Source organism: Talpa europaea (assembly GCF_964194135.1).
Source record: "Talpa europaea genome assembly, chromosome: 12".
Taxonomy (NCBI): Eukaryota; Metazoa; Chordata; class Mammalia; order Eulipotyphla; family Talpidae; genus Talpa; species Talpa europaea.
This window is the reverse complement of record NC_140079.1, coordinates 101297037-101317781: the sequence shown is the minus strand read 5'-3', so window position 1 is coordinate 101317781 and position 20745 is coordinate 101297037. Positions and strand designations below refer to the sequence as shown.

Below are 20745 nucleotides of genomic sequence, written 5' to 3'. Positions count from 1 at the left end.
CTGACTTATGTGGTCAACCTACAATCCCTCTCATGGAAACACTCAAGAGAAAAAGAGATTTAGATCCTGTGTCTTTTCTGTCCCGGGGCTGAGAGTTCTTCTTTTCACAGCGCCCGGGCCCCAGCCGCACCGGTGAATGACGAGACACCCTGGGGCTTCCACCTCGCTGGTCTCGGAGCGCCTGGTAAGAGCCGGCAGGAGGTGAGCATGCGGGAGATCAGGAGGAGGGACTGCCACCCCAGCGACAGCCGTGCTCGGCCACCAGTGACCTCCCCCAGGCCTGGGGCCAGTGTGGCTGGCAGTTTCAGTTCATGGGATTATTAGATTAATTCAGGGATTAAGCAAGGGCCTAAAACCAAAATGAGGCCAAGATACGGGACTTCTACGGGAAAGTCACGGTTTTGTTCGAAACTCACTCACACAAGTGAGAGCGGGGGACATGGCCAGGCCACGGCTGAATATGCCACAGGGTCTGTTCTAGAAAAAGCGAAGCAGTAGAATTCCCAGTGCACCGTGTGCAGGACAAGGACACCCCCAGGCCGGGGCGGCTTTTGTTTCTGGCCGGCTTATGGGGCCGCTTTGGCACAGAGAGGTCAAACGCCCTTCCCCAAAGGCCTTCAGTCACTCAGTGACCAGACCGGGACAATGAGCACTTAAGAAACAGGCCAGTGTTTCCTCTATTATGCTTGTTTCCTGCACTTTCCATCACCCTCTCTCTTCTCAGGGAGGGAAACACACGCCAACTCGGGTCACAAGTTACTCCGGCTATGGGGAGACAAGACAAATTTCGGGTCTTCAGTCCAATAAAAAGCAGCAGAATTACAAAGACTGAAGAGAAGGGATTTTAACTGTATCTGATTTCCCGCTAAGTCTAAGACTCTGATTTTTAAAAGTCAGAACTAATAAGCACTCAGTTAAGTGACCAATTACACAGAAAACAGCATTTTCAGCTTTCGAGTTCTGTGCAAAGTTAGACACACACTCACCACGCAAACCAGCAAGCCCACTCCCCGAGTCTTTAGCCAAGAGAAACGAAAACAGACGTCCACAGGCTGGGGACTCTTCACAGCACTCACTCGCCATAACCAGAGCCAGAAACGACCCCGACAGCCGTCAGCGCTGGGGGGACCCACCAGCTGAGGTCTGTGGGCAGCACGAGGACCGGCCGCCAGGGGCACCACAGACGGGGCTCGGATGCTTGTGCTGTATGAAGGGGACTGCCCAGGGGGGCCCACATGGTGAGCCCACAGGTGACGTTCCACAAAGGGGCACAGCAGACGACGGTGAGCAGATCGGTGTCATCCTCCATGAGCGGGGTACAGGAGGGAAGGCGGGGTGGGGGGACATGGGGACTCTCAGGAACTGGACTGCATCCAGTGACATAGCTCCCCAGCCATGAACTCTGTTAGAAGTCAGTGACCGCTGCCCTTCCACTGAGCCACTGTGTTGTCACGGAAAGGAGGGACCTGCAGCCTCCCCGGCCAGGACCGACCAGCCAGGTCACGGCGGAGGTCACGCGGGCACACGCACAGCCGAGATGACCTGGTGCCATCCCCCAGACACTCACTCACCCTGAAACAGCGGCCCCAGGGCAGGCAGCATCCCTGACCTGACGTCTTGTCTTCCATCACCTGTCTGACAGACAGTGTCCCTTGGAACGCCTGGGCCTGCGGAGGGCAGGAGAAGCTCCCTCTGTGTGTGCTTTTTGTCTCTCTTCTGGTGAAGGGAAACATTTGCAAGTTCATAACAACAAGGAACTAAAATTAGACGAGAGCTAAACCCTGAGAGCTGAACCCTGACTTGCCGCGGGGAGATGTTCTCTTTAAACTCAGCAGCATTTTCAGGCCTGAGCCTGGGGAAAACAAAGACCTTGCTGGTGTGTGGAGGGGTCCCCTGGGGCAGCACAGGTAGCAGGAAATGCTTCCCACCCTGTGTATGCCCCAGGAGCCTCTGGGCCCCACACACACACATTTTCTCTCCAGGCGTCCCTGTTAGACACATAATTACAGAGCACCTGAGAACTCTTCACTTGGCAGTAAAGAAAATGCCAGGACAGCTCACGCCAGAAAAGGAGGCCATGGCACCTCCCCCCCACCCCCCCAACCCCCACCTACCATCCCTGCAGGGCAGCAACTCTTCCCCAGCTGCACACAGACAATAGGGAGTGGGTCAGGTGACAGGCTGGGGCTTATAAAGGGACAGCAGCGAAGTGGACGCCCCTTCACAGGTGACCAGGAAGGACTAAATCCCTTGAACACCTAAACCACCTGCATCTTGACATCCCGACAGCTTGAAATCTTCAAGACAGCCTTGCTCCCTGCCACCTCCCATCTGGCTGGCTTCCTCACCCTCACACCCAGAGCCAGCCTGGGGAGGGGGAGGCGGTGTCGGCAGGGGGGCTGCAGGGGTGCTCAGGAGAGCGGTGCATCCCAGGCAAAAAGAAGAGCCCAGCAGGCCAAGGGACCCAGTCTCCCACAGTGTCTCCTAAGAATAAGCTCCACATTCCAGCTCTTCCGCTATTTGGGCTACAGCTGCAGCTTAGCGGTTGCCTCCCAAGGGTCACCGCCCCTCCCCACCTGGCCCAGCGCAGACAGTTGGTTCTCACTGGGGCTCTCACTTCCATCTGCTCCAGACGGCGCACGGCAGGCTGAGCCCAGAGCAGAGAGTGCAGCACCGGCCCGCCCGGACCCGGGGGAAGTCTAGGGAAAGCTCCTCGCTAATAACCAAAAGGCGCGTGAGAGGACGCGGCCTCTTTCTCACCGGACGGCACCCTGGCAGGTGGAGCGGCCGCAGCCACCTTGGGACACGAGGGAAGACATCCCCATGGGCAAGGGCGGCAGAGCCGCGCCCCGAGCACCCAGCTCTTGACAATGCCGTGGTGGCTCTGCCTCCACCGGCCCTGGAAGCGCATCCTTCTCAGCGATGAGACGGTAAACTTCTCTTTTTTAAAGATGCTTCGGCAGGACTCCCTCAGCTCAGAGCCAAGCACATTCTGAACGACAAGAAAAGCTCGTGTTCATCAAAACATAAAATCTTAAGAAAACCCCCAACACCTAAGTATGTTTGATATGAAAGTGAGCGTCTCCCCACAGCAGGCGACGGGCAGCGGGCGCTGGGAGGGTGCGGCGCGAGCGGAGCCTCAGCCAGGCTGCGCGGGGCGCGGGCAGCTGCTGTGGGCACCATCACGGCACCCAGGAGCCCCGCGCAGCTTTACACTCGAGAGAAAGGGAAACCCGTGCACACGAGCTTCCACAGAAGCTCATCGTGATGGCCAATGCCCCTCAGGCAGAAACAGACCTAACAGGATGGACCAGTGTCCAGCGGTGGGGGAGGGGGGAGGGGAAGGAGCCACGAGCCTGGCCCGGCTGAGCAGAGGGAACAGCCACAGAAGCGAATGGCAGAGAGGACCAGCAGGCACCAGACTCCGCAGGGAAGGAAGGCCCCCCAAAGCCCTCTGTGCCCCTCTGCCGCAGAAAGCCCCCCACTGATCAGGAAGAGCTTCACCCACACACCCATGGGCTTGAGAAGGTCCTAACAGAGGCAGATCCCACTTGCTGGGATGCACGGGCCTGAGGGCTGCCCAGCGGTTTGGGGGTCATCCATCTGAGTACCCCAGGGGCTGGATCGCCAAGGGGGTCTTTACAGATGTATACCAATGAGCTGGGCTGGGGAGGGACCCCACCCCCATGGGGAGAGCTCATGGTGCTGGGGCACAGCTCCCACCCCTCAGCCAAGGCAGGCAGAGCCGAGGCCTCAGTCTCGCCCATCCAGCCGGCCCCAGCATCCCTGTGCCTGAGCAGGAACGTGCTCTGATCAGAAACACAGTTTGCCCCAAACAACGCTGACACTGGGTAACACCGACAGTTTACATACTCTTTCTTGTTTTAACTACATAAAAACAAATAAAAGTGCACTATGAACCCATGGCCATGTTTGGGAGTGAGCTCTCTGAGTGACCCAGGTTTTTAGAGAAATGTTCTATATTAAGTAAGCATTGTGGGAACACTGCGGCCCTGGACGGACCCCACAGCCCTGGGCTCCGAGGATGGCCGAGCGGAGAGCACCCAGCTGCCGAGGGCACAGGGCACGCACCCACGGAGGTGGGGCGGAGGCGGGGCGGGCTTGCACGCTGTATTTAGGTCTGAATTCACTGAGCAAGAACATTCCTAGAGCTGTTTTGAACTTTCCTTTCTTTTTTTTTTTTTTTGGTCAATATTTAGATAGGGCTTTGTTTAAGCTTGCCGTAGATACCAAGTGTTTACCTTACACACAATTCCCAAGTTGCCAAACTCAATGCCAGCCTGAAGAGCAGGGCCAAAAGCACGTGTTTGTCAGAAAGGAAAGGGCCCCACACATGTGGCCTCTGCCTCATGGTTCACCCAGATCACAACACCCTGCAGCTGACAGGGCCCCAAGCCTCACTGTCACCAGCTTGCCTCCCGACCCAGAGGGGGTTTCCTGAAGCATCTGATGCCCCAGATGGACATTTTACATGGTTCTTCTGACAAGGTGCTCATTTTAAAAAGTGCCTGAGGCTTGTCAAAGGAATCACCATGTGGCCCAGCAATTCTATTCCAAGGTATAGACCAAAAGAGCTGAAAAATAGGCACTCAAACAAAAGCTACACACATGTTCTCAGCAGGAGTATTCATGACAGTCAAAGCAGAGGACTAGCCCAGCTGCCCATCAAGGGATGACAGGGAAGTAAAATGGGGTCAGTCCCTGCAGTGGAGTATTATGCAGTCATGAAGAGGAACAAAGCACTGACAGGTGCTACAACCTGGATGAACCTGGAAAACATGAATCTGAGTGAGCAGTCAGACACAAGGCCACAGGCTGGTTCTCTTCATAGGAAATGTCTACAACAGGCAAGTCCACAGAGACAGACAATAATTAGTGGTGGCCAGGGGCTGGGAGGAGGGAGAAATGGGGAATGACTACTTAATGGGTCGAGGATTTTCTTTTGGGGTGATAAAAATGTTTTGGAATTAGAGGTAAGAACTGTACATCATGAACACACTAGATGCCACTGAAATGTTCACTTTTAAATGGTTCATTTTAGGTGACATGAATTTCACGAGATCTTAGAAAGTTCTAGATAGAAGGAGCCCAACATCAGGGGTGGGTATTGGAGAATGTTTGAGAAAGCCATCAGGTGGCAGAGCGGCCTGCTCCTCCATCTCCCTCCTCCCAGCCTCTGGCCACCACTAGTCTATTTTCTGTCTCTGTGGATTTGCCTGTTCTGGAAATTTTCTACAAATAGACAGGGAGAAAAGTTAGCTTTAGATGAATCCGAAGATCCGACTTAGGGTTTTCCGTGACAAGTTTACAGAGAGGACGGTAAGAAGGCCGACACAGAGCCCAGGTGCTGGGGTGCAGCTCGTGACCCCCGGTGAGGAGTGGATGCTGGGAAGGGGGGCTCAGGGGGCAGCCGGTGTGAACCAGCTACGATCTCGAGCAATACCTTTCAAGACAGCTGCCCCCTCGCCCGCACGCCTGAGTCGGTGGCGGGGCACCATCTTCTCCCACTGCCATCTTCTGGGGCGGGGTCTCTGAGGGGCTCCTCGGTGTCTGTTTCCACTGCTTCCCTTGCTCACTCTCACTGAGGTCCGGGCTGGGGAGGCAGGCGCAGGGGGCAGGGTGGGCGCAGAACCCAAGTCTGACTTAGGCCTGAGGTCACAGTAGGGAAGGGGCTTCCTGCGCCGGTGGAGCCCTCCCACAGCTGCTGGTGGGGCCTCCCGGGCATGGGTCTCAGTGCAGGGAGTTCCAACATGGGGTGAACACTTCCCACCCCTTCTCTCCCCTTCTCCCAGGACCCTTCAGAAGGGGGGACCCACTTCCCTGAAGGGAAGACAGCGCTCAGACTGCTGACTCTGAGGTAACCACATGCCACATATTAAGTAACGACACACCGCCTGGTCTGCAAGCCAGGACTCAATACCCCAGGCCCCGAGAATTTAATCTACTTTCATTTCTCAGCCCAGAGAAAGGCCTCACTGACCCAGAGGGTCAGGTCCGCAGGGCGGGGAGGGAGGGGTCAGCACACAGGGTGACCCCTGGCCCGGGCAGGCCCCAGCGGGCGCTTGCCTTCCTGAAACAGACAGCCTCACCGTGCGGCACTTCCCAACCCCTGGGCTGGCCGTCCTGCCCCAGGTGTCCACACCGCGGGCTGGCCCAGAGGGCCCTGAGCCTGCAGAGTGCCCACAACACTGCACGATACCCTCCAGATCAGTCTCCCCTCACTTGACAGCCACACTCTCACTCAGTAAGTCATGATAAAAGGAACTGTGAGTAAATTCTAATTAACGTGCCATTAATGTCAGGACCTAAACTATGAGTCCCCTTTTCTAGTTCTACACACTCCAAAGAAAGCTGCTTTGGTTTTGTGGGAAACATGTTCCATTCACTAAGACACTAATTTGATCTGAGTTTCCCTTTTCCTCCCCTGGAGAAATACACTAAAAATAACTGTAATAACATCTTACTCCTCCTGAGCGCAGCTCCTAGCGGCCTCACTCACTCAGGCAACAGCTGACAACCCAGAAACCAAGTCCGCAGCCCGAGTCCTTCCGCCGGCTCGCCTGTCTGCAGGGTAACACGCTTGACTGCATGTTTTTTAAAATGGAATAAAAGGGAGAACCATGAGCGAAGCTATGTCGGGGAAGCTTACTAAAAGCTGCATAAGCTGAGAGCCAGCAGAAAAATTATTTTAAAACATAACTGGAAAAACAGAGCAATCTCGGTTTAATTAAAGTAAAGCAAAAATAGCTATTTTTATAGGGAAATTGCCGTATCAGTAAGAGTCAAATAACAGGCAATAAAATAACAAAGTCATCAAGATAATTACATTTCATTTGGCATATTTCATTTTTAGGAAGACAAGAAAGTGTTTTACACATTTCAGCAATGTAAAGCCAAATGTCTAAAACTGTTTAAAACAGGGGAATGTCTGATGGGCAAAAGGAAAAATCCTCAGGTCTCCTGAAATCTCGACCATCCAGAAAGACTCACTAGGTCGGGCCTTGCCTCTGACAGCGTGTCGGGTGGGGCTGGCTCACAGTCGCCCTCCTGCCACCCTAAAGCCATCTGGGACAGAGTGGCTAGGAGACAGGGGGAGGGGCGGAGAATTTCACATCTACCCAACCTGGACGAAGCTGGGAAAAGATAACGGCTGTTTAGAAAAACGAAGCCAGTGCGTGAAGCCTTCGCATTCAACTGCAGCTCAGCGTTAAGTCTCCCGTGCACGCCTTTCCGACCCTCCCAGCGCCGGTGAACAGGAAACTCCGCGTGCATTACCCAGCAGCGCAAGACTTCTCACATCGCCGCCGGTTCCAACAATAAAAGCTTGCTTGTTGATTTCCAGAAAGAACAACTTTTCCAGCAACCACGAAGGCGCAAACGAAACGCGGTCCCCGCACAACGGGCAGCTCGGAGCCCCGCAAGGCAGCGGGGCCTGAGCCACCGCAGCCTGGGCCGAGGCCAAAAAGTGCTCAGCAACAGGCTCGGGACAAGAGCCGCGGGGCCCGCACCCAGGACGCATCCAGAGCAGGACACCTGGACAGGCGGGGGCTGCCAGGGGCGGGATGGGGGGGGGCGGGAAACGAAGAGCCTCTGCAAAGGCTGCCTGCGGCAACCTGCCCCCATCTGCGGACACACTGCGAGTCACTGAGCTGCACTTTCCTTGACGGTAACTCAGTCCTGTCGTCCCCAGTGAGCGACAGAATCGCACGTGACGTGGACAGAGGCACGTGGATCTCAGCCGCGCTGGTGCTATTTGTGGAGGGCACAGTTACGCCCATGTGGACATGACATGACAGGAAGCAGATGTGCATGCGAAGATGACGTTATTCACTGTGAGAACATGTTTTATTTTAAAAAGTGTAGACTGGAGAAAAGGATAGCTGCCAAGAGCTGTTTAAGTTTATGTAGAGACAAAGTCGCTCCTACATAATGTAAGCGAAGAATGTTAAAAAGTTTAATTGAAATGGTTCACCACCATTATTGGAATTGAGAAAGCATACTATTAAAGAGACCCGTAACTCCTCAACGACGGCCTAAGATCCATGAAGGAGGAACAGAGGTGGCTCCACTGTCCAAAACAAGCAGCTGAGTTATCAGTGTGATACTTCTTCCTGCCACCGCTGTCTTCCTCCGAAAGACCTAGATGAACTCTAAAAGCTGCACGCTGAAGGTAAGTCCCCATATGAACCCTCCGTAGACCTACAGGAGACCCCTGAGTACTTTAAGTGGTGCATGAATCAGATATCCACCAAGTCGCTATTTTAAAAAAAAAAAAGTTTTTCTAAGGTTAAAATTGCCTACTCTGAGAACCTTGTCCACATTCCTTATTCAGGAAAGTTCCACGCACCATAGGCAACGCTGCTGAGATAAACAGAAGCCTTACTGCAAAGCGGAAGGTTCCAGGGGAGTCTATGGAATTGGAAATTGAATAGCTACTAAATAAAGAAACATGACCGGAGCTATAAAAGCAAACATTTCCACTTGCTCTTCAAATGGCAGCGGCACAAAGCCGCGATCTCAGAATCATCAGCTCAGAAAGCGTTCAGAATCACAAGTTCTTGCAGGAGCCAGGGAGAACACGGACTAACAGAAGTTACTCCAGCTGAGTTCACTGCGAAGTGCGTGTGACAGGGCAAGGGACCGCCAGTGACATATCCGCCTGCGCTGCAGCTCCACAGGGCCCCATGCTGGGGGGATGGGCCGGTCATTTGGCCCCGGGAGCATGTGCCCCCCAGGCTGTGAGCTTTGCTAGGACAACACGACCCTGTCTTTCCAACAAAGTCAGGCGTTTTCCTTTCCTATTTTGTTCACCTCGCCAGCCACACAAATCCCTGCAAATGCTGCGTCGCTTCACGAGCTGCTCTGCAGTTTGAAAGAAAGGAGAGGAAAACCAGTCCAAATCTTTCACAGACCTTCATCATTAAATCCAAAAGCTTCCTTTTATCATTGGTGACCTCTAACTTCTAAGCACCAGGTGTGAGTTCAACACTTTCCAGAAGCATTAATTTGGGGACCATTAAGGGTCACACGAAGTATCTGGGAGTACAGAGCTCGCACGCTAGCTACCCGCACGCAGACCCGGGGCGCGCCGTCAGAGCAGCCGCGATACTAATGACACAATCACTAGACATATTATTAAACCAATATTTGCTCCGTGAGACTAATATGAAGCTTGCCGATGCCAGGAAATTCATTTTATTGGCAACTGACCTTCCAATCTCTCTGCACAATAATGTTCAAACAAGATTGAAAGGATGTTTTAAGTAATAATCACTTCACATTTTCTCCAAGTCATGTCAAAAGTGTTTCTGCAAGCATTCAAGATCAAATGGGGGTCCTCCTGCTTTCTATGACAAACGTGGCCCCCAAGACCCCCCTGAATCCCACCTCTATAGTTCCATCGTATCCATTCTTACTTACAGGGAAAAAAGAATCCTGTCAAGAGTTAAGACTGCCGGGCCTCCCCGGTGGTACAGCGGTTGAGCGCTGGGCTGTGAAGCTGCCCGCAGCCTCTGCAGCATCGGTTCGATCCCCAGCTACCGGCGAGGGTCCCACATGGCGCACGGATCTCTCCTGCCGCCCGCTGCTCCCCTCAGCAGTGTACTTCGTCACTCTGCCTGTTCTGCTCTCCACTCTGGCTCTGGTGAATTCTCTCACCCTCCCGCACTTCTGACTGTATCCAGTACTTGTATAAATAAATAAATAAATCTTTAAAAAAAAAATGTTAAAAAAAAAGAGTGAAGACTGCCACACATGCCTGAAGTTTCTGGTTCTGTGAACGAGCCCCCATACGCTGAGTCTGTCTGAGCGAGGGCTCTGTTTGAACAATGCACAAAGAAGAAACCACTTCCTCGTATTAAGAACACACCATTTCCCAATCAAATGAGAGGCTTGGCTGTGCTAGCCCAAGCGCATCTAGTCCACGCTTTGCCAAATATGAGGCAAGAGAGAGTCCATTATTTTCCAAAAGTGCCCAACTAGTCAGTGGAGGAGAAAGCTTACATGAAAAGGCAATCTAGGGGAGAAATTCACTCGTACAAATAACAAGGTAATTCAGCAAAGTGTTTTCCTTTCAGAAACCACCCTCCTTCTAGAGCGAGTTTCTGGACAGCTCGCTCACAAAACAAAAACGAGCAAGGATGCCTTTGAGCAGCATCCTCTCACAGGGAGAGGACTCTCTGGAGAGGCTGCAGAACGCAGAGCAGGGCAGGCTCTGCACAGTAACACGCAACCGGGGAACACCGGCCGGCCCACTAGCACTGGACGCCCTTCCTGGAGAGGCCAAAGCCTTAGTGGCGCGCTGCATCTTAACATCTACACACGAGAAAATCACCCACGAGCATGGGGCCGCCCTCTCCGCAAACAAGATTACACAAACCCCGAGTTCCTATTTCCCAAACCAGGCACAAATATAACTGGCTCCAAAGCTGCTTTCAGTCGCACATTTTTCTTTGGAAGGGAAAAAAATGAGCAGAATTTAACAGCGTTACATAAAACCCTGGAAGTGACACGCAGGCTACCCTGGAGTTCTGCCCGAACAAGGGTCTGCTGCTTTTCCACACGCTGACGGCCGCGGGGCAGGCACCAGGGTCAGCGGCACGGTCGGAGAGAAATACATTTCTTGAAATCTCTGTTTTAGAAAACTTGAAAATGATCACCCAAACGGTGCCAGCTTTTCAAGCCTGTACTGCCTGGACCTGAAGTGAATACTGGGGCTGTGACCAACTGCGCTCCTGCCCCCAGCCGTCCTGCCCCACCGCTGCTTCCCGGAGGCATGTTTCTCTGTCCTGTCTCGACCCTGCCCACGGCCTCTACTTAACAAGCCGCTGGACCATTTCCTAGAAAAGCAGCTGCTGCGCCTCCTGCGCTGCGGGTGAGCTCCGTGAAGGTGCTTGGGTGTGATCTCACCCCTCTGAGTGTCCACACGCGGAGTGCGGGCAGCTACAGGGCTCACTCATCTGCCACCAGTGCTGCTGGGCACCGACCATCCCAGGCATGCCCGGCGTGGGGAGGGCGGCAGTGAAGAGACACCGAGAGAATTCCCACGCCGGGACAGAGCGTGCCAGGACGAACACGTCTCACACACCAGGTGCAAGAGGGAGAAAGGAGACGCCACCCCAGAAAGCAGCTTCAGAACAAGATTCCTATAAGGGCACTCCCAGAGCTGGAGCTGGGCCTTCTGGAAACTTCCCCAGCTGTCCTGGAGAGTGGGGGGCACATTTCAGTCTGCAAACAGGTCATTCACACTTGGGTGAACGATTTCTTTCATTTTATCCTCCTTGCTGGTGGCTATTGTGGGGGAGACAGACCCAAGGAGGCTCCGGCACCCCAGGACAAGGATGTGCATCGTTGCCGGAGGAGGCCTGAGGAGACCTGCAGCCTTCTGCGGGCCATTTTCTCACATGTGGTCAGCTTGGGCTCAGTCTCTGAGTAAACACATCAGGCAAACAGAATTCATGAGACTTTAACGCCTGTCACTTCCCCACCCGCAACAGTGCTACCGAGGAGCGGCCTATCAGACGCGCAGGCTGGGTGGGGGCCGGTGCCAGGGGGACTCCCACGGCCGAGCAGGGACAGCGAGAGCATCACAGGGCACCGTGCTATCAGTAATGGAGAAATACATTAAAAAAGCTAAAATCCCAGGTTTACACTAATTCCTGAAAACCGTCCTTGGTCACAGCCTGAGAACTGGTGGACGAAGGGAAAGATTCCAGCCAACGAAATGCGGATGTCTGCGCACAGCAGGCCTCGGCATCCCGGCGGCCGAGTAACAGTGAGGGCAGGAGCCCCGAAACCACCCTGCCCCACAGCCACCAAGGTCACCCACTCACCCCTTCCCCTGCCGGCGTCAGGGCGGCCCCGGAAGCAGCAACAGGGTCTCCCAGCGCCATCCACTGGCTGCAAATGCTGGCCTGGCCGCTCAGACAGGAGCTGCTTCCAGCCGCCGCCCTTCAGGGCCCAGCTGCTTGGGTGGCAGTTCAAGTCTGGAAGCTCCAAGAGGGCTGAGAGTTCCAGAATCTAGTCCAGGCCTCAAAAATGGTGGGAGCGCTTTGCCACCACTGAGTAAACACACAGTTGAGCCGAGGAGCCGCTGAGTTCGCCCCACCCTGCCCCCGCCGCCAGGATCTGCAGAGCCCCCTGCAGCCTCTCAGCTATGGAGGCCACAGCATCATAAGAAGCATGAGGCCCAGGGAGCAGAGAGACCCCGGAACACCGCAGCAGGAGCCCCTGGCTGGCACTGAAGAGGCTGCCCAGCGGGTGGCGGGGCGTCAGGCAGGCTGCCGTCAGCCCTTAGTACGTAGGAGCTCCCCTGCTACCTGCAGAACTGCCACCCACGCAGTCTCACGCGGTCTAGGTTTCAGCACCAAATTCTACAGGACGTGCATCGAGCAGGGCGCCGGGCACCAGGGCCGGGCAAAGCGTGACTCGCTGTTCCGGAGCGGGCGGCGCGAGCACGGGCCTGAATCAGCACCTCGTGCACACCCGGCGCTCACGCAGCGGCCAGTGCGGGAGCAGCTCTCCGGCCCTGTGAGAACAGCAGAGCTGAACGCTGAAGCCCACGTCGGAAACCAAACCCCACGCACCCAGCCGCTGAACCACACCGCGGGGGTGAGCCCTGCAAAAATAAACAAGTAAGCAACAATTTAAAACACAAGGCTGATGGTCTCACCATGAACCCTGAACACCAGCAACAAAGAATTGGCAGGATCACAAAGGCTTTTGTTGAGAAAAAGTAAATGTGTGAGCTGAAGTCACTGGCTGCCCAGCCGGCCCACGGGCCACGGCCCCCGCCGTTCTAGTCAGAGCTGTTTCGTCCACAGCGTGGTCAGGGGGGTCTGTCCAAGACCCTCTGTCTTCCTAGCTCACAGTTTGGGGGAGCAGTTCTCATAGGGTGCTCCACAGACCCCAAGGTGCAGCCGAGGCCTTGGTGGGGCATCTGCAAGGCTCTGACTGTCTTCCTAAGAACAGGCCTGGCGCCTGCCTGTTCCAGCGCCGGCTCCGGCCCGCCCGCCTGCAGCAGGAAAAGTCAGTGACAATGTCCTGGTCAATGAAGGGAAAATGAAGGTCAGTGTGCGGCCCCCACCTTGAGAGCGGGCCTCTTCACCGTCCTCACTACGGAATGGGTTACCTGTGCATCCCTTGCACACAGAGGACATGCTTTCGAGAAAGCCCCCATGCGCCTGCCGGGGTGCAAGCCCATTCATGGTACCTGTTGCCAACGATGACACTCGAACGTTCCCTGTGTGTGAAGATTTGACTGATGCCAATTCGAAGATGCATTAACTCGAGAAACCAACTACTTCCCACATGACCCGTGTGGGAGGGGACAAAAAGTAGCCGGGCCAAGAGTCACTCAGAGGCCATGGGGTTATCATGACAGCGCGGAGCAGATGACATTTCAGATTCCATGTGGCACCTAAGCCTTAAGAAATAGCCACATGCTGGGTGGGGTGTTGGGTGTGTGCCAAGGAAAACGTCCACGGTGCGGCGACCTCAGAAGGCCATGGAAATGTACCTCCATTTTCTGACTGCGTCTGTGCAAAGCTGGGTTTCCCACACGCTGCAGACTGCACGCCACAGCACAGACAGCATTCAGCTGACACACTTAAAAATGGCGACTTTTTATATAAGTTTTGCCACTTTTTTTAACCCAGCGGTGTGATCTGCACACCAGAGAGGGGTGCAAAAATGCAAAACGGTGCCACTTTTCACATCAAATTTCTTTGCTTCTGAAAAAAGGTTTTTTAAGATCCACTCATGTTATAAAATGGGTCATTTACACCAACATGCCGTGGGCATAGTCATTTTTAGGGGGTGTACAGGGATCCTGAGACCATAAAATTTGAGGGCCGCTGGCTTAAAGAAGGCTCATGAGCTGTCACAGCCACTTCTGGTGACCCCAGTCCCAGAATGCCACCCTCCCCGGTCGCTCCTGGCTCCCACTCGCTCTCTAGCAGACTCTGGGGAGATGCAACAGGCAGCTGAGTTGCAGTTGGGCGAGTTCCCAGGGTGCCTGGCCCCTGGGGCAGCCTCCACACACCCAACACACCCAGTCCCCGTAACACCTCAGCCTGGCCAGTCCGGACCTCCCACAGCCGTTCCAAACCTTCCTATTTCAAACTCTCTCACCTCTTTATATGTTCCCTCCCAGGGGGCCAGTCGCTGCTGGGGAAAAGGGCCTGGAGGGGCCCATCACACAGCACAGAGGGGACGCCCAGGCCACCAGGGCAGACAGGCGAGGAGCCACGCGGCCTCATGCTGACAGCCTGCGGGATGTGAGGGCCGATGCCGGGTGCTCTGGACACCACCCCAGCGCGGAACCGCCCACCAGCAGGAAAAGGAAAACATGGGATGCATGGGACACATTCGCTCATGGTCATGACAGAACATTCGGTGCATTTTTCCCAAGATTATTCCACAGCAAACCACACAGACCACACTGGCCGCAGGGAGAAACACGGCTGATGCGTGACGCAGGCTGGCTAGCGGAAGGGATCCTGACACTGCTTTATTCTATCTGCTCCTTTAAAACTTTCCTTTCTTAGCAGTTCTGCCTGAAAAGGTGACCCTCGGGCCTTCTTCCTTCCACCGCAACTCAGCAACCCTGGGCTTCACTCTCCTTGCCGAGGGCTAACTCTGCTCCAGAGATGTCCACAGAAGGAAGGGCCCTGGGCCCCCCAGGAGCCACAGAACTGGCCTGAAGGAGCCTGATAAACTGTCTCAGGGCTGCCCGAGTGTGAGGCCCTGCTGGTTGTGCTCTCGGAGCCTAGTTGTCAATCAGATGCTCTGCTTCACCTTCCCTAGGCCCTTGCTCCCCAAGAGGCTGTGCCTCATGTGCACAAGAGACCTCGCTGGAAAGTGCAGGCAGCACGCAGCATGCAGCTCTCCTCCACGTGACTCAGGGGGCTGAGCGATCACACAAGAGCATGTGGCGGGACCGAGCTTGCAGGTGCCAGTGGGCACCTGCCAGCCAAGCCACGGCTGAGGCAAGGGATGCAGCAGGGCAAGCAGAGTCCTCTGGAAATCTGCCTCAGGAGCCTGGGCGCCCCGACTCCCAATTGGGTACAGCTAATTGTCAGCAACGGCCTCAGATGAGGCAAGACAGGGGATCTTGTGCCACCTATTAGCACATGACTAAGGTCTCGGTCACCACGGTGGCCAGCGGGCAGCACCTGTCCCAGTGCACGCCAGCCATGGCTCCCCGGGTGCTCCGTGAGCTACAAGCCTGGCTTGAGGGGTTTGCTCTGCTTTATTTCTGCATCTGACAAGGTAAGGCTACCGGAAACTCCCCTCTTCAAAGACAGGATCCTTGGTGTGGATCTGGGGGACTGGGCACCTTGCTTCTGGTTCCTGATGTTGAGAGGGGAACGGAGGTGTCTACAGATGTTTTCTGACGGTTTCACGTTCTGTCTTCGTCACCTTCTTTCTAGCACAGGAAAAACCAGCAGTTCTAGACCAGCCTCACCATCTTTGCTTATGGCCCAAAGCAGGAGAGAAAAGCTCGCCACCCCCCCCCCACCCCAGGCCCAATGGCTCATCCCAAATGCAACGGAGGGGCCCGCCTTCCCATCCCCCAAATCAGACCCCTTCTGCTTGTTTCGAAGTGATTGTCCTCCACTCTTTGAACCATTTCCAAAATCCCAGTCCTGTGCTGAAAAATCTTTCAACTCTTTCTCAATGAGTAGCTACCTTGATATAAAGACACACACACACACACACACACACACCCTTGAAGCCAGCAGTTTTTGTCTGTCTAGTTCAAGGCTGTATCCCCAGCACCTAGGACTGTGCCCTGCAAAGGTACAGAACGCTTGTTGAATGAATAAACAAATCAGGGTTCCTGCCACTCTACCCTGGATCCCCGTCACTCCACAGAAACTTCACAGGCCACGGGCCGGGTCCTGACAGCAAACCATCTCTGGTTAACTCCAGAAACTTGCAAAGCTGACTCTGTCAAGGCCTCACCCGGCCCCATACCCCCACCCAGCCCCCCTCTGTTCAAACTGACTGCTGGTCCCGCCCCCCCCTACCCTCCCCACCCCCTCGCCTCCACCACCTCTGTGATCAGCTTGCCGGGTCAGCACCCTGCCTGGGAGACCTGGAACAGCTCCCCAAGCCCGGTCTCACGCCCCCACATTCCCCCGAACTGAAGGAGGGAGCTTTCCAAATCAGCGCCTACTCAAAAAGCCCAGTCCCTCCAGGTCCACCAGCCTCCAGCTCGGAGTCTACCGGTGCCCCCGCTAGGAGAGGAGTGGAAGCCTTCCCTCGAGCCGCTTACTGCACTGCCCCTGCCCCTAGAAACACAACCGCCAGCCTTTGGCCCTCTATTCCCTTTCTGCCTGGGGGGAGCGCCCAGGCTTGACCGCCAGCCCCCACACTCCATCCACCCCTCAAGTAAGTGCACCCCACTGCACCCTGCCTCTCATGGGCTCTATGACAACACCCATCTCGGGGAGGGCGCAGAGGTCCTGAAGTCACATCGACGGTGCCAGGCGCGTGGCACCCCCACAGTAAAGCTTCCTGAGCCAGTGAGTCAAGGTGCAGTGGCCAGGGGAGCCCGCCCGCCCCCAGAGCCCCGGGGCACACTGCAGGGGAGGGGGCTCCTCCACCAGCCAGGCCCTTCTGGAACCCGCGCACACGCAGCCCACGTTCATTTCAACACAGTCTATTAACCCCTTTACCAGAAAAGGAAATGGAGCGGTAAAGGCTGACACCGAAGTGTTCAGAGGAAGCGGCTGTTCAAAGCCGAGGCGGAGGCTGAAGGAACTCTTCTCTGTGCAAGCTCCCCCACGCGCAGGAAAGGGTCTTTACAAACGATGCGATCAGCTCAATTTGGCAGATCTGCGTGATGTCAGGAGGATCAAACTGCACAGTTCCAAGAGGGCCGGGAGCTGTGCAGACGTCCGGCTCGGGAGCTCCGCCTGAAGGGTCTCCACGCTGGCCAATCGCGGCAAGAACCGTGGGCTCCGGGAAACAGCCCGGGAGGGAGACACCCGTAACAACCTGAAAGTCTGCTGGCCTGGCTGAGCGCCTCTCTTTGCCTCCCTCCCATCCAGGACAAAAACCGTCCCTTCACGAGCAGTGGACACAAGGCTCATCTACCAAGCCCACACATCTGAAGTTTAAAAAGATCCACAAACCCATTCTAGCACATTTTGGGGTCATTGTCGTTGAGGTCCTTGATCTATAAACTCACAGTGCCCACAAAGTAACAAAACTGGCATGGCCACAGACGTGGTGACTTCCAGCAGACTGAATGATCACACCTGCTTTTATTTTTGAAATGCCAGCAACACACAGTGCGAAGTGCAACTTACGTCACTGCCTTCCCTGCCCCTGGGTCCAACTTTCCTGAGTTAGCACAGCTCTGTTCTCCAGAGACCCAACCCAACACTGGGGTCTTCATGCCCAAATGCCCAGCAGGGGTTCCACTGCACCCCACCCTGTGGGCACCTGTGGACTCCAGAGCAGAGGGGAGACACTTGTCCGGTGACTGCCCAACCTCATCCACGACGCACTGGGAACTCTCCGGGGAGAGGAACACCGGGTGGAAATAGTTTATATCCTCCGTGCAGCAATCCTCCAGCTACCAGGAAAATTAATAAAATTTTTAAAAATCAAGAGAGGCTAAAAACCACGAGTAAGTAAACGACGTGACACACGCCAATCACAGGACAGAAAGACCGACCGGGAAGACAGGGTGACGGCAGGGCCGCGGCCTGGGCGAGCCCGAGAACTCAGCCTCGCTCTCTGCTCTACAACGTCATGCTCCCGACTCAGACCGAAACTGAGGCGCCCCCGGGGAGGAGTCGCTCTCCTGGGGCTGTTCGCCCTAACACAGACTGGGCGCCACCAAGCCCCGTGCAACTTCACAAACGTGGCCTTTTCATATGATTCTCTCCACGCCTCCAAAACAGATGTTTCCCTCGGTCTGGAAGACTTTAGTAAAACATAAGGACTGTTTGGGGGAGGGGGTAATTTATTTAGAATCCTTATTTTTGGCCCTACTTATTTACACCTACTTTCCAGACCTCAAAGACTTCTGTTCTTATAAAGTGAAAAAGGAGAGCAGCAGCCCAGCGCAGACATGAGGAGCAGCTGGGAGCGTCGGACCCGCGCGGGTGGGGACTCTCCGGGGGCGGCGAGCGGTGCCTGCGCGGCTCTGGCTGCCTTTCCTACTTTCAATCCACCCTGGGACCGGCCAAGTCCAAGGCGCTAAGGTGCCCGGCCCGGAGGGAGACACATGCCACGGGGAGAGAGCATCACTCAGCAGATGAAAACCGGAAGCTGGAATTTTTTAGAAGCGTTCCAGCTAAAGACGCCTCTGAGGGGTGTGCAGGCCCGGGGGGCTCAACCGAGGGGTTGAGCAACACAAAGGGGAGAAGGGCTTTGGGGGTGAAGCCGTGGGGGGCGAGCACATGAATACCAAGGCTGTCTCTTCAGGCGTGCCCCAGCTGACTGCCCAAGGGATCCGGGTGTCCAGCCCCAGGATATCAGCGTCCCGGCCGCGAGGCAGCCTTCGCCCTCCTCCCCATCTCCCCGGGGTCAGTGCTCTCCCCGCTCCCTCGCCCCATCCGAGAGGCCCCAGCTGAGGTGCCCCGCGCCCCAACCCCCAACCCCCGCAGACAGGCCTGCTAGGAGGGACTGCCTGCTTCTGGCAGGAGCGGGGAAGGAAGTGAGGAGGCACGTACCTTTCAACTGGTCGGCCACGACGCTCTGCCCCAGACGCTCAAAGACTTTGCCGTCCTCCATTTCGTACCGATCATCTAGGTATTTGGCGGTGGCCTCGGAAATGTGGACCTTGCCGGCCACTCCCAGCTGCTCCATGAGGTTGGCCAGGTTCACGTCGTTGGACCACACGTCGAACTTAAACCGCCTCATGCCCAAGATGCCACACAAGACGGTGCCCGTGTGCACCCCCACGCGCATGTTCACCATCTCCTTCTTCTCCTGGCAGAACTGCTCGATGGCGCGGATCATGCCCAGGCCCATCTCGATGCAGCAGTAGGCGTGGTCGGCGCGGGGCTCGGGGCAACCGGCCACGCAGTAGTAGCAGTCCCCCAGCGTGCTGATCTTCTCGCACTTGGTCTCCTCGCACAGGCGGTCGAAGCGCCCGAACAGGTCATTGAGGAGGCCCACCAGGGCGTGCGCTGACTTGTTGGCGCTCATCTTGGTGAAGCCCACGATGTCCGCGAACAAAATGCTGACTTCCTCGATCTGCTGCATCTTGAAGGGGCGGAAGGCGATGGGGGCCTTCTGGATGGAGGACTTCTTCTTCCGGTTCTTGGGGCTGGCGGTGGCGTGCCTTCTGACGGAGCTCTCGCTCTCCTCATCGCCCTGTCGCATCAGGTCGTCGGCTATGATCCTGGGCATCACGGAGTGGATCATCCTCTCCTTGAGGGCTTTTTCCACTTCCAGGTCCTTCCCGTGCATGATTGACTGGCCCACCTTGAGGAAGGTGCTCCGGGACCTCACCTGGGACATGATGAACAGGTGGATGCCGATGGCGTGGATGCAGACGTGGAGCAGGGCCCGGCTCACCAGCTCCCAGTGCCAGGCCCCCGCCCCAGGCGAGGGGAAGCAGTCTTCGTTTCGGAAGTGATAGCCAAAGGTCTCGAAAAGAACGGAATAGGCCACCCCCAAAAACACACTCAAGTACAAAGGCAGGTGCATGACGGTGTAGAGCAGAAGCAGCACCTCGATGCACATGGAGAAGCTCCCCACCTGAGACAGGCAAGTGTCTGCGGGCTGGGCGGGGGGCGTGTGGTTGGAGCTGTCCAGGCGGCCCCAGTCAGGCGTCAAGGCCTGGAACTGGGCGGCCAGGGTCAGGGCGCACACCAGGAGGGTGAGCGCCAGCGAGGTCCACACGTAGTGGCGCGCGTACAGCTTGGTGAAGGTAAACAGAAAAAAGCCCACGCACAGCACGAGGAGGCACAGCGCGGGGGCCGCCGTGACCGTCAGCCTGGCCCTCATGTGCACCACGAAGTAGACGCTCCACAGCAGGCAGGCGAAGCCCACGTAGAAGAGCGCGCACTGGAAGCGGCGCTGGGTCTGCGGGAAGCAGCGCTCCAGGCAAGCCTCCTCCAGGTTCACCGAGTCGAACTTCGGGTCCCACCAGCGGCTGGAGGCGCGCTCGAACAGCTGGGGCAGCCGCCTCTGCCGGCGCAGGCGGCCGCCGCCCACCCTGCGGGGCGCCCCGCCGGAGTCCCCGGAGCTGCTGCAGCTGGAGGAGATGCTGTACTTGCAGCGCTTGGGCTGGCTGCCGGAGGACAGCTGCTTGGGGTGGATTTTCACCCTCACGCTGTTGCTGTCGCCGCTGGAGTCGCAGCTCACCTCGGTGCCGTGGTGCTGCAGCAGCTGCTGGTGGGGCGGGGAAGCCATGTTGCCGCGCTCTGGGCGCCTTCCCGGGCCGGGTCACGAGTACCTGCCGGCGAGACGGCCAGAGTCACCCGCGGCCGCGGCCGCCGCCGCCCGCCCGCCCCACCCGTCCGTCCGTCCGTCCGTCCGTTTCCCGCGGGGCGAGCAGCCGGCCCCGCCACCCCGCGCTCACCCGGACTCGCGGCTCCGCCCGGCCCGGGCTGGCGCCGTCCCACCTCCGGGCCGCCCGGACGCGCCCGACTCCGCGCGCGGCGGCCGCCTCGGGGCCCGCGGGCACTTCCCGGCGCGCGCCGGCCCGGGGCGGGTCCAGCCCGCAGCTCACGCCGCCCGGCGCGGCGGCGCGCG

General features: G+C 56.6%; 1 protein-coding gene across 2 annotated transcripts in view; it reads right to left on the bottom strand.

The window, feature by feature from the left end:
- ADCY9 (adenylate cyclase 9) overlaps nucleotides 1–20403 on the bottom strand; it is a gene marked incomplete at both ends in the record, with an annotated part of 67356 nt that extends 46953 nt beyond the window's left edge. For both annotated transcript variants that reach the window (XM_084250922.1, XM_084250923.1), the window contains one exon: nucleotides 18714–20403. In XM_084250922.1, the coding sequence (XP_084107048.1) occupies nucleotides 18714–20403 (1690 nt within the window). The remainder of the gene's footprint in view (nucleotides 1–18713) is intronic.
- Nucleotides 20404–20745: the final 342 nt, after the last annotated feature.